Raw genomic sequence first — 12034 nt, forward strand, 5'->3', positions numbered from 1 at the left:
ATGAAAATAAAGACAATGAGTGAAGTGTCACACTCGAAATGAAAATGTTGGTTTCAGAGAAAGACGAAGCATTAAATCTACTTTCATTAGTTTATTTAAAAAATTCTTCCCCCACCAAACTTTTCAGTGTACTAATTAAAATCCTGACAGTACAAATTGTTTGTTTGTTCATATAGACGGAATTAGGGAGCTACGGTATCTCTCAGCACTTTCTGATATAGCCATTGTCAATTTGAGTGAGAAGAATTGAAGGCCCAAATGTAATGCCTAATAGAGCTGCACTTAATTATTACTCACCACATGCTTATTATTATTATTTTTTCAGTCATCGAGCCTCCTTCAAATCTGGTTGTCACAGAACTCTCATCAAAATACATTAGGCTGAGCTGGCATCCATCTCCCAGCGCTGTGACTGGCTATAAGGTCCTCCTTACACCAATGGTCGCAGGGAGCCGACATCACGCTTTGAGTGTGGGGCCTCAGACGACCACGCTCAATGTTCGTGACCTCTCAGCTGACACAGAGTACCAGATCAGCGTTTTTGCCATGAAGGGACTGACATCTAGTGAGCCTATTTCCGTAATGGAAAAGACTCAGCCAATGAAAGTTCAAGTGGGTAAGTTAGCCATTTTTACTGCTGGGGTTGGAATACGACACTATGGTCTACCAGGTCGGGGCTCACTGTAAAGACAATATTTGCAGTAGTTTTATTTTCCATTATTTTTTTTCCCTGTGGGGTCTTTCTGAAACTGGCCCAGACTGGCTATCTAGCAAGGCCTAGGATCTGCCTGTCCCAATACCCCAGCTCTTCACTGCAGGTGCATTTGGTTCTTAGGTGGGTTTTGGCTAACCAAACTCAGGCCGTCAGCCGTGCCCGGGAAGCACTGTACCCACCCAGCTGCCTCTCCAACTCTGTATCAGTTCTTGAAAAAAAAAAGTACACTTACAAAGAAAGTGAGATATCTCTATATTAATTTTATTACATTTGATTTGTTTCTGTTTAATGGGCTTTTCCTTTCTCTTCACAGAATGTTCGCGCGGCGTGGATATAAAAGCCGATATCGTGTTCTTGGTTGATGGCTCCTATAGCATCGGGATTGCAAACTTTGTTAAAGTTAGAGCCTTTTTGGAAGTTCTTGCAAAAAGTTTTGAGATTTCACCAAACAGGGTGCAGATAAGTCTTGTCCAGTACAGCAGAGACCCTCACACCGAGTTCACACTGAAGGAATTTAACAGAGTTGAAGATATAATCAAAGCAATAAACACCTTCCCCTACAGAGGAGGATCCACAAACACAGGGAAAGCAATGACTTATGTCAGAGAGAAAATATTTGTGCCCAACAAAGGGTCGAGAAGCAACGTACCGAAGGTGATGATTCTCATCACGGACGGGAAGTCGTCAGATGCTTTCAGGGACCCTGCTATAAAACTCAGGAACTCGGATGTGGAGATCTTTGCAGTTGGTGTGAAGGATGCTGTGCGCTCAGAACTGGAAGCTATTGCCTCTCCTCCTGCTGAGACCCATGTGTTCACAGTGGAGGATTTTGATGCCTTTCAAAGGATATCGTTCGAACTCACACAGTCTATCTGTCTTAGAATTGAGCAAGAGTTGGCAGCTATAAAGAAGAAAGGTAGGTAGAACTCTGTATTCTAAATCCATGGGTAGGATTCTTCTTTGATTTAATGGGTACCCAGAAACTTCCCACTGCTACTGAAAACCACCAAACATAGTGTACTGGGCTGACACATACTTTTCACATGTGTCATTTTATGCATACCATTTCATTACTAGTGAAAAAATTAGTGGAAAAAAATCCCAAGTAAGATTTCCTCCCTAGATCTTCAAAGAAGTCTAGGACCCAGCTTCATCGTACTTTTGTCATAGCCAATTAAACAAATACTTACTTAATTTCTACTGTGTAGATACTGATCTGGGTCCTTTGAACACAAAACAACTAAAACAGTCTCGGACCTTTGGATCCATTTTGTGTATCCTCTTTTCTTGTTTGTTTCTGGGTACACTTCATATCTGGAGTTCCCCATTCTTTCTTCCTGATTTGTCTAAATTCTTCTTTCCAGTGTTTAGTTAACAATATCCCCCTGTTTTCTAAACCCCCCTTAAGTTTTCTAGTATATGTCACTTTTACACATTTGGCTTCTTTTTTGTTAATAACTTTATACTTTCATATCTCTCCTATTTGTATTTGCCCCCCCCCCCAACAAGGAAATGTGCATTAAGGATTGTCTCTTCTTATGATGAGTTTAATGCATGCTTACTTTAACAAGTATACTTTTAAAAACATTTTTGTGTATGTATATGTGTGTGTGTGTGCATATGTGTGCCCACACATTTATGTATGTGTGATGATGGGCAAGCACATGCCACAATGTGTGTGTGTGTGTGTGTGTGTGTGTGTGTGTGTGTGTGTGTGTGTGTGTGTGAGGTAAGAGGCCTTTGGGTCTGCCCTAGACTTACACCTTATTTGAGACAGCCTTTGGTTGCTCTCTGATGTGATCTCAGGCTGAGCTCTCTTGCCTACAAGCCCCTTTTCTTTCTGTAGAAGCACTGGGGTTACAGAGGGACTCCACTGCACCCAGCTATGGATTTGGGGGAGTCAAATCAGTTCCTCATACTTGCATGACAAATGCTGCACCCACTGAGGCACCTTACAGTTATTATGATTATTCACTCACCAGAAAATTCCTTAGTTTTTACTTTGAAATATTTGCCTGCCTGTCACTAACATAAAATTGTTATGGTTCATTTAAAATCTGCTACTGTCTAAATATACACCTGAAGGGGGAATAGTCTATTAATGCTTTGTCTTGAGAAGCTCAACATTCAAGCTCATTTTAATTAATTACTTCTTTTATGTACTATAATCACTGTTGTTGGTAATCAGGGAAAGTGATCAGGACTTCCCTTTAAAAAGGAGGCCTTCTCCCCTTATTTGGCCATGTTCCCTTGATGGGGAGGCCCAATGGCACTAGGAGGAAGGATGTAGACTACTAAGAAGAAACTTGATACCCTAGCATCATATTCAAGGGGAGGAGGTCCCCATCAGTCACAGTCATAGGGAAGGGGAATGGGGTGAAAGCGGGAGGGAGGGAGGAATGGGAGGATGCGTGGGATGGGATAGCAATTGAAATGTAATATGAATGATTTTATTTTTCAATTAAGAAAAAAAAAAAAGGAGGCCTTCTCTCGGAGGCCACCTTCATTGGTCTCCATAACTCTGCCCCTGAATGAGTACCAACCGTTTCCGAAGCACAGAGTCAAGAGGTCTAATTTTATTCCATAAATCTAAAGTACTAAAGTACTTCCTTTTTTTTCCTTTTAAACAGCATATGTGCCACCAAAAGATTTGCGCTTTTCTCAGATAACTGCTAATAGCTTCAAAGCTGAATGGTCTCCCGCTGGAGAAAATGTTTTTTCATATCACGTCACCTACAAGGATGCTGGTGGGGATGAGGAGGTCACGGTGGTGGAGCCAGCCTCGAGCACCAATGTTGTTCTCAGCAACCTGAAGCCGGAGACCCTGTACTTGGTAAATGTGACTGCGGAGTATGAAGATGGCTTCAGTATTCCCTTGGCTGGAGAGGAGACCACAGCTGAAGGTACAGAGGGGTTTCTCTCAGCTTTTAAAAAAAAACCTTGTAATTATTTAGAGAACAAATTATTAATTAATTAGTAATTATTAATAACTAACCATAAATTAATAAGAATAAAATAATAGATTATTTATTATCAGTTATTTATTTAGAGAGCATGAATAATCCACCTGCTTTTAGTACATGAAAGTAAAATAAAAACAACCCTTTTCAGCCACTTCCGCCATCTTTAGGTGTACATTTCAATTTCATGAAGTACATCAATCTTGTATAGCCATTACCACCACCACCCATGTGCAGAATGCGCATAACAAAACCCTATAGCCAGAGTGCTTCTCCATCTCCCATAGTGCTTCTCCATCTCCCATAGTGCTTCTCCATCTCCCATAGTGCTTCTCCATCTCCCATAGTGCTTCTCCATCTCCCAAGTGCCCTTCTCTGGACTGCTGTGCTACTTTGTGTATTTTTTTGGATTTGATGGTTTTACGCTCTTATACAATGGAATCATGTGATGTTTGTTCCTTTGTCTGATGTCTTTCACTTGGTGTAATTCCTCATGCATGCTGCAGCTTGTGTCAGAAGATATTTATTTAGTCAGTCAGGGTCTCGCTATGTAGCCCTGGCTGACCTTAATTTGCTATGTAAACCAGGCCAGCCCTGAACACACAGAGATCTGCCTGCCTCTGACTCCTGGGTGCTTTGGTTGAAGGCTTGTGCCACTACACTTGGCAAGAATTTCTTTCTTTTTTTTTAAAAGGGCGGGTATTACCTCATTGCATGAGTACACCCTGCTCTGCTTAGTCTTGTATTCCCATGTTTAGCTGTTGTGAATAATGCTGCTGTGACTAGAGCTGGATACCTTTTGGAGTAATTAATTTCATTTGACATTTAATATGGCTAAGAAAAAAAATTAAAATAAGTCAAGTATTCTTAACGCAGACACAGTGATGATTATAATGTGGATTCTCTTCCTTATTTTGAGTGGGTGCAAGGGAAAGAACCCAGAATGGCACGATGAAAGTCTCAGGTGTAGGGGTTGGAGAGATGGCTCAGGGGTTAAGAGCACTGACTGCTCTTCCAAAGGTCATGAGTTCAATTACCAGCAACCACATGGTGGCTCACGACCATCTAGTGTCCTCTTCTGGTGTGCAGGCAGAACACTGTATATATAATAAATAAAATTTGTGTAAAAAAAAAAAAAGAAAGTCTAAGGTGTATAAAGATGCGCTTGTTGATAGAGCAAGCACACTTTGCATACCTTACTGACAAAATTAGGGAATCTTTGTGTCTAAAAAGCTTTTCAAAGAAGATCATTAAATTTTTTTGTATGTGATGTAGGTATAGTTCTGGCTACAGGCCAACTGAAGTAGCTAACTCGTCTTTTTAAAAAAAAATTATGGGTCTATAACTTAGATATTCATACTTAAGATATTTCTGCCTTTTTTGTTGATTGCTGACAATGCCTACTGCAGCTCAAGATGAAGCTTGAGTCTGAAAGTCTTTATAAACTAATTGTGAAGCTATCTGCCTAGCTGTTGAATTTCATTCTTCTATTTCCGTCCAATGTCTTCCGGTATTAGACAGAGACACGTTTGTACTGAGCATTTCACCCGCCCCCCCCCCCCCAAGAACACTAAGGTCTGAGGGACGGCCTTGCTGGGTGGCCTCATGTCAGCTCTCTTCAAACAGAAGGGAGCAAGTAGGAGCTTTTCTGTACAAAGAAATAGAAGGCACAAGAGACAACCATACTACTAGTCACTTTAGGACATTAAACTTGAGATTAAACACTTTCTACTCCAAATTCTTAAAAACAGTTACGTTATCTGTACTTGGTTTTATGCTTATTCTTAATAGGTTGAAAAACTATACTGCTTACAAATATATTGATATGGGCCCATGTAAAACAAATATATTGACTCATCATGGGGCACTGTTTTTCCCTTTAATATTACTTATAGAGTTTTTTTTTCATAAAAATAAACTGTAGAAATAAGCACTACACCCCTACCCTAACAACAACAACAACAACAACAATGACAAGGACAACAACAACAGCAATAGCAGCAGCAATAGCGGCAGCAGCAGCAGCAGCAGCAGCAGCAACAGAATAGGAGGAGGAGGAGGAGGGGGGGAGGAGGGGGGGAGGAGGGGGGGGAGGAGGGGGGGAGGAGAGGGAGGAGGAAGTTTTGAGTTGAGAACCATGTATTCATATACACTCAAGTTTTTAGACATTGGGTTACTACAGAAGAGCTTGATGTCTGACAGCTCTATTGCTTTTCATGATATTGTGGCATCTAAAGTTTCTTCTGTAAATAGTCAAGTTTTAACATTTAACATCTTAAGCTGGTGTTTTTCTGAGCTCTCACTAGGAGTCATATGTTACACTAAATGTTTTTCATGGACTACATTATTAAGCCACTTTAATAATCTAATAAGTGGTCGTGTTTAACTGCTGAACAATCTGTGGCTCAACTTACACATCGACTGAGCATCAGAGCCAAGATTCACAGTCATTATTCTTTCCGCTTCACTGGTTTTAACTAATTTAGTTTTTTTTCCGATATGCTTAATGAATCATGGGCAATGTTTGCCAACTGCTTCACTCCCTCTCTCCCTCCCTCTCTCTCTTTCTCTCATTCCTTTCTTCCTATCTCCTTTATGTGTGTGTGTGCGCGTGTGTGTGTGTGCGCGTGTGTGCGTGTGTGTGTGTATGCACATGTCAGGGTCTCACTATTTAGCCCTGGCTGGTGTGGAACTGGCTATATACACCAAGTTGCCTTATAATCAACAGAGAACCACCTGCCTCTGCTTTCTGAGTGCTGGGATTAAGGTGCATATCACCATGCCCCAAATATTTCTTTTTTTTAAATTAATTTATTCTTGTTACATCTCAATGGTTATCCCATCCCTTGTATCCTCCCATTCTTCCCTCCCTCCCATTTTCCCCTTACTCCCCTCCCCTATGACTGTTCCTGAGGGGGATTTCCTCCTCCTGTATAATGCTCATAGGGTATCAAGTCTCTTCTTGGTAACCTGCTGTCCTTCCTCTGAGTGCCACCAGGTCTCAAATATTTCTTTTATTGATGGTTTCATTTTATTTCCTTTTTTTTTTTCCTGTCTGGAGTGATCTATGAGTATGTTGAATTTTTACTTTAAAATTGTGATCTATTCAATTTAATTTTATGCGTTTGGGTGCTTTTCCTGCATGCATGTCTGTGCACCGTGTGTGTGTGTGTGTGTGTGTGTGTGTGTGTGTGTGTGTGTGTGTGTGAAGGCCCGAGAGGCCGGAAGAGGGTGTCTGGGAAGCTTGATTGTGAAGAGCAGTGAGGGTGGTGAGAACCAACCTGGGTCCTCTGAAAGAGCAGCCATTCTTTCAACCACCAAGCCATCTCTCCAGCCCCATGATGGGTTGAAATTCTAAGTAAACTTCTAGTTCTGTTTGTTGTTTGCGTACAACCGCATCCCACCACAGCTTCGCTCCGGCGAGTTGAGAGCGTGATGTCCTTGAGTTCAACGTTATGGAACCTGTTGTCCATATGGACAGCCTTCCTTCCTGAGCGCGTTTTCCAAACATAAAGTCCAGTGTTCTCGTTTGGGCTCTTACTTGAACATTTCATTGAAGAACCTAAGTCTTGTGTTATTCGCATTGCAATTCAATTTCAAGATTTGTGTTTAGTGACATTAAGTGCTTGTCACGCACTTCTCTCATACCTATGTATCTCTTCTCTCTCTCTCTCTCTCTCTCTCTCTCTCTCTCTCTCTCTCTCTATATATATATATATATATATATATATATATATATATCCTAGTTTTTCCTCTAGGGTAAATGATCATAATGATAAGAAATTACTTGCAGGACAGTTTCAGAATGTACTTAAAGTCTGGCTAAATGATGTTGTAACCAGCATGCTTGTAAACAAAACCAGTGGTGGAACTAAGTTAGAAAAATATAATTAATGTCTAAAAGCTAGTTTATGTACTCATATAAAAATCAGCTGGCTTTTAAAAAATTTATGTGTTTCTCAATTTCAGTAAAAGGAGTACCGCGAAACCTGAAGGTGACAGACGAGACGACGGACAGTTTTAAAATTACCTGGTCTCAAGCTCCAGGCCGAGTCTTAAGGTATCGGATTATATACAGACCAGCTTCTGGTGGAGAAAGCAAAGAAGTTAGCACTCCAGCCAACCAGAGGAGGAAAACACTGGAGAACCTGACGCCAGACACAAAATACGAAATATCTGTAATTCCTGAATACTCCTCGGGACCTGGCACCCCACTCACAGGAAATGCAGCCACTGAAGAAGGTAGGGGAAACATGCTGATCACATACATGGAAACAACACACTTGTCCTTGTTTCGGTTGGAGGAGAGCTTTAGGGAAATGATTTTATGTGGAAGATTCTGATGACAGGTTTTACACAAATGTTTTTTTTTTTCCTTTGAGACAGAACTCCTACATGTAGCCTAGGCTATCCTCAAACTTAAGATTTTTCTATCTTACCCACTTAACTGCTGGGATTTCAGGAGTGAGCTACTATGTCTGGCTTCCATGGAAGATTTTAATTTGTGTAAACATAGAAAAGGAATTAAGTGTTTGCTCATTGTTGACTATCGTGTAGGGCCCTACTTAGCAATGCTTACATTTTATTAGCTGGTTTATCAGGTGGTTTATATTGCCATAGAGTCATTACCTAGGATACAAATTTGATATAACACACATATGAAAAAAAATGGATGTTTGCAAGTCATTTTTACTAAATAAAGCCTTTTGATACTGTCATTTTTTAAAAAAAAATGAAGTTAGAGGGAATCCAAGAGACTTAAGAGTTTCTGACGCAACCACATCAACTCTGAAGTTGTCTTGGAGTCGGGCACCAGGAAAAGTGAAGCAGTATCTCGTCACGTACACCCCAGCGGCAGGAGGTGACACTCAAGAGGTCACTGTGAGGGGAGATACAACCACCATGGTATTGAGAAGATTGAAGGAAGGAACACAGTATGATTTATCCGTGACCGCGTTGTACGCGTCCGGGGCTGGGGAAGCCCTTTCTGGAAAAGGAACAACGCTTGAAGGTAATTAATGTCCCATGCTCTGGTGAATGTTGAGCTTCTGGGCGATTTTTGCATGAAAAAGGTTGAAGTGTTTTTAGAGAATGAAATCTGAGCTATGTGGTCTTTTTTTTTTTTCTTAAAAGGAATGTGTATTAAAAAGGAACACTAGCCAGGCGCCGTGGTGCGTGCCTGTAATCCCAGCACTCGGGGAGGCAGAGGCAGGTGGATCTCTGTGAGTTCAAGGCCAGCCTGGTCTACAAAGTGAGTCCAGGACAGCCAGGGCTACACAGAGAAACCAAACCAAACCAAAAAAAAAAAAAATGAATCCTATAAATCAGCCTGTTACTTTGCAGTATGGTTCAAGCAACTGATATAAGGCCATGGACTGCTGCAATGAATAAAATGGGCAGCATCCAAGGGAATGGATCTTGGGAAACACGTACATTTGAGGGCTTCAGAGGGCTCAGGGTGATGCATAGTTCTCTTCTCCAGCTCACTATGGTAGCCATTCTCTGACTTTAGTCATCTTTTTTTTTTAAATAAAACATTCACAATTGCTTAAGGAAGATGAGACTACACTATAGACACTTATTTTTAATCATCATATTTTTACATTGCTTATGTGAAATGACCATTAGAGAAAGTTAATCTGAAGAATAGCATGAGTTAAAAAAAAAACCAGTGGAGTTGGACAAAGTACCCAATGTTAGTTGGATCTGGGAGCTTGGAGGTCTGCAGGTGCTGTCAGCAACAGGGCTTGCAGAAGATAGTTTGGCTTCTAAATAAAGTTTTGAAAGCAAATGAGAAAAGATCAAACAATAGTAACCAAGAGTTTAACCCTAATGGTCAATAGGATTCATTTTCAGCAGAGGTTTTAAATAAAATATTGAATACCACCATGTAAAGTGTTGGCACCCAGAAGAACATTGCTGTGCCACTCACTTACTTATGTGACCTTGAAATGAACCCACCCCAGTCTCAGTCTGCCTCTGTACAGAGGAATGGTCCTCCTCTTTTCTTGCTCCTAGGGTTACTATGGAGATCAGATGGGAGAAGGCCCTGATGAGACAGGCCCTTTGGGAACCATAAAACACTAGATATAAATTAACTTATATTTTAGTACTGATGCCTACGAAGTAAAGCTTCAGTGGTTCAAAGATATTCGTTGGCTGCATAAAAAGCTTGGGAATAAGAGAAAGACCTGGGAATTACCTTAACCGTGGAAATGAGCTCCAAGCGATGGAAGCGCATGGCCTTTGCATCTGAAAGAGCATCCAAAGTGCTTGAGGAGTGTGTTCTCCTCCCGTCTTGTGATGCTCTCCTCTGCACATGGCTTGCATGGCTTTCCAGCATAGACTGTTCAGGGGGATATGTCTAAGATTATAAATGTGAAAATTTTATTTTTTATTTTTAACAGAATAGGTGTAGATTATATTTGTCCAAATTTCTTCCACATAGGGGGATTCTTGGAAATAGTACTTTCTCTTTTGCTTGTGCCTTTTAGTACTCATCTATGTTTTAGAAAGACATTCATACTCAGCCAATACTTTCTTCACTAACTTTAGTTGCTATTATTATTATTATTATTATTATTATTATTATTAATTTATTTATTTTTACACTTTCGTGTATGGATGCCTGCCTTGCATACTAATGACTCTCCCCTCCCGTGTGTTTACTACTTGTGTTCACCCTGTCTGGTGCCTATAACTCTCTTTCACACTCACGACTTTTGGTTTTGCCTTGCGATCCACTGAGACCCAGCGGGGCCGCGGTGTGACTGTAGGTTTACAGCTATCTGTCGGAGCACTGTGGATTGGTAGTGGGTACGCTACTGAAGACAGTGAGCCCCGTTTCCCCAGACTCTGTCATTAGCCCATAGTTCAGAGGCTCTCTCATTGCTTGACTGCTGTTGACAGGGCCAGTCTTGTGTGGGACCAGTGCAGGTAACTACACTTGATGTTTACAATAGTTGTTTCCAGTCTAGGATGCGGGGTTCCACTGCCCATCACTCATCTTTCTTGCTTTTAAAAATTATAGTATTTTTCACCAGGAATAATGTACTAGAAATCTCACATAGCAAAATGTACTTTTTAACCTTCAGTTAAACACGTTTTCTTAGCCTTTGATTTTATTATTATTACTTTTTTTTTTTTTTTAGGTCAAACGGGTAGTACAGTTGTTGATAAGTTTATAACTTTATACAAATGGCATAGAGCCATTTCCAAATTATCTTCTTGTGTGAGTGTTAGTGCACATATATCTACATGTATTTGTCTGGAAATTATTTCCGAGGAATGTGCACAGGAAGTAAGATAAATTAAAAAAAAAAAAGCATGGTTGGTTTCTTACTTCTTGAGAAGGAAGAAAGCAAGATAGTTTTTGAACTAACTTAAAAATGTAGTGATTCAGAAAGTAAATTGTGTTGCTCCAAGACTTCCTTATATTAGAGCTCTTGGCTTATCATGAAGATTACACAAGTGCAGTCCTCCTGTTTTTATGGGCATATTTATCCCATTGCATTATGTGGGGTAAACTTGACGAGTCTGTGGAAGTGTAGCTGTGGCTAAATTAAAATACTAGACCTTTCCTGCCCCTGCTTATTCCATTTCATTTTATTATACCAGCTCAGCCAAATTCACATACCATATACAGGAACAGGATATGATGGTGAGTGTGTGGAGTGGAAAGCGCGGAGTGGAGCCAGGCAAACGCTTCTGAGTGCTGCTGGTTTTCTAATCTGGTTCTCTCCTGGGAGAGGAGGTGGGAAGAGCAGACCTTGAAGGAATGCTTCTTCTATCCAGGGCCTGGAGTCCACCAACAAGAGCTTTCTGTAGGCTGAAAAATTTGCAGATTGCCTTGAGACCATGTGGCTTTCAACTCAAGGAGCAGAAGCCCCACCTTTCCCTTTCCAGAACGAATACTTCGCATGGTCTACAGCCATCCTTAACCCGAATTTGTTTCCTAGTACCTTTTCTTTTTGAAAAACAGCCAATGATCTGAAAACTGCTCCCGTCTCTGGAAGAGAGATTTATTAGCACTGGCGTAGGGAAGTTCATGGTTGGCTTAGGACTGTTGTGTGATAGAATCACAAAGGCAGGGTTTATTACTATTTCAGATCCAAACTTCAGAGGAATCTGAACAGAAGCCATTACGTTTGATTTATATTGTCCCCAACCCCTGTTGTTGTCATTAGAGTAGATAGGCTTAATGTAATTATTAAACACACTGCTGTGCATGCAAATATACTTTGAGTCTGGGTAGAAACCTCCTAGTTACTGTTGGGACGTGAGAGGGAGGGGAACCTACGTTGATAAATCTAAGTGAATAATACTTATCTTTGATTCAGAGATTCACCACAAATGAATG

At 40.7% G+C, this 12034-nt stretch overlaps 1 protein-coding gene across 3 annotated transcripts in view; it reads left to right on the top strand.

The window, feature by feature from the left end:
• COL12A1 (collagen type XII alpha 1 chain) overlaps window positions 1–12034 on the top strand; it is a 116312-nt gene that overhangs the window by 19551 nt on the left and 84727 nt on the right. For 2 of the 3 annotated variants that reach the window (XM_084754255.1, XM_084754254.1), the window contains 5 exons: window positions 326–616; window positions 1029–1631; window positions 3346–3618; window positions 7645–7917; window positions 8414–8686. The exons of the other annotated variant lie outside the window; for it this stretch is intronic. In XM_084754255.1, the coding sequence (XP_084610381.1) occupies window positions 326–616; window positions 1029–1631; window positions 3346–3618; window positions 7645–7917; window positions 8414–8686 (1713 nt within the window). The remainder of the gene's footprint in view (window positions 1–325; window positions 617–1028; window positions 1632–3345; window positions 3619–7644; window positions 7918–8413; window positions 8687–12034) is intronic. 3 annotated transcript variants of the gene reach the window in all.

Source organism: Acomys minous (genome assembly GCF_964271855.1).
Source record: "Acomys minous genome assembly, chromosome: 13".
Taxonomy (NCBI): Eukaryota; Metazoa; Chordata; class Mammalia; order Rodentia; family Muridae; genus Acomys; species Acomys minous.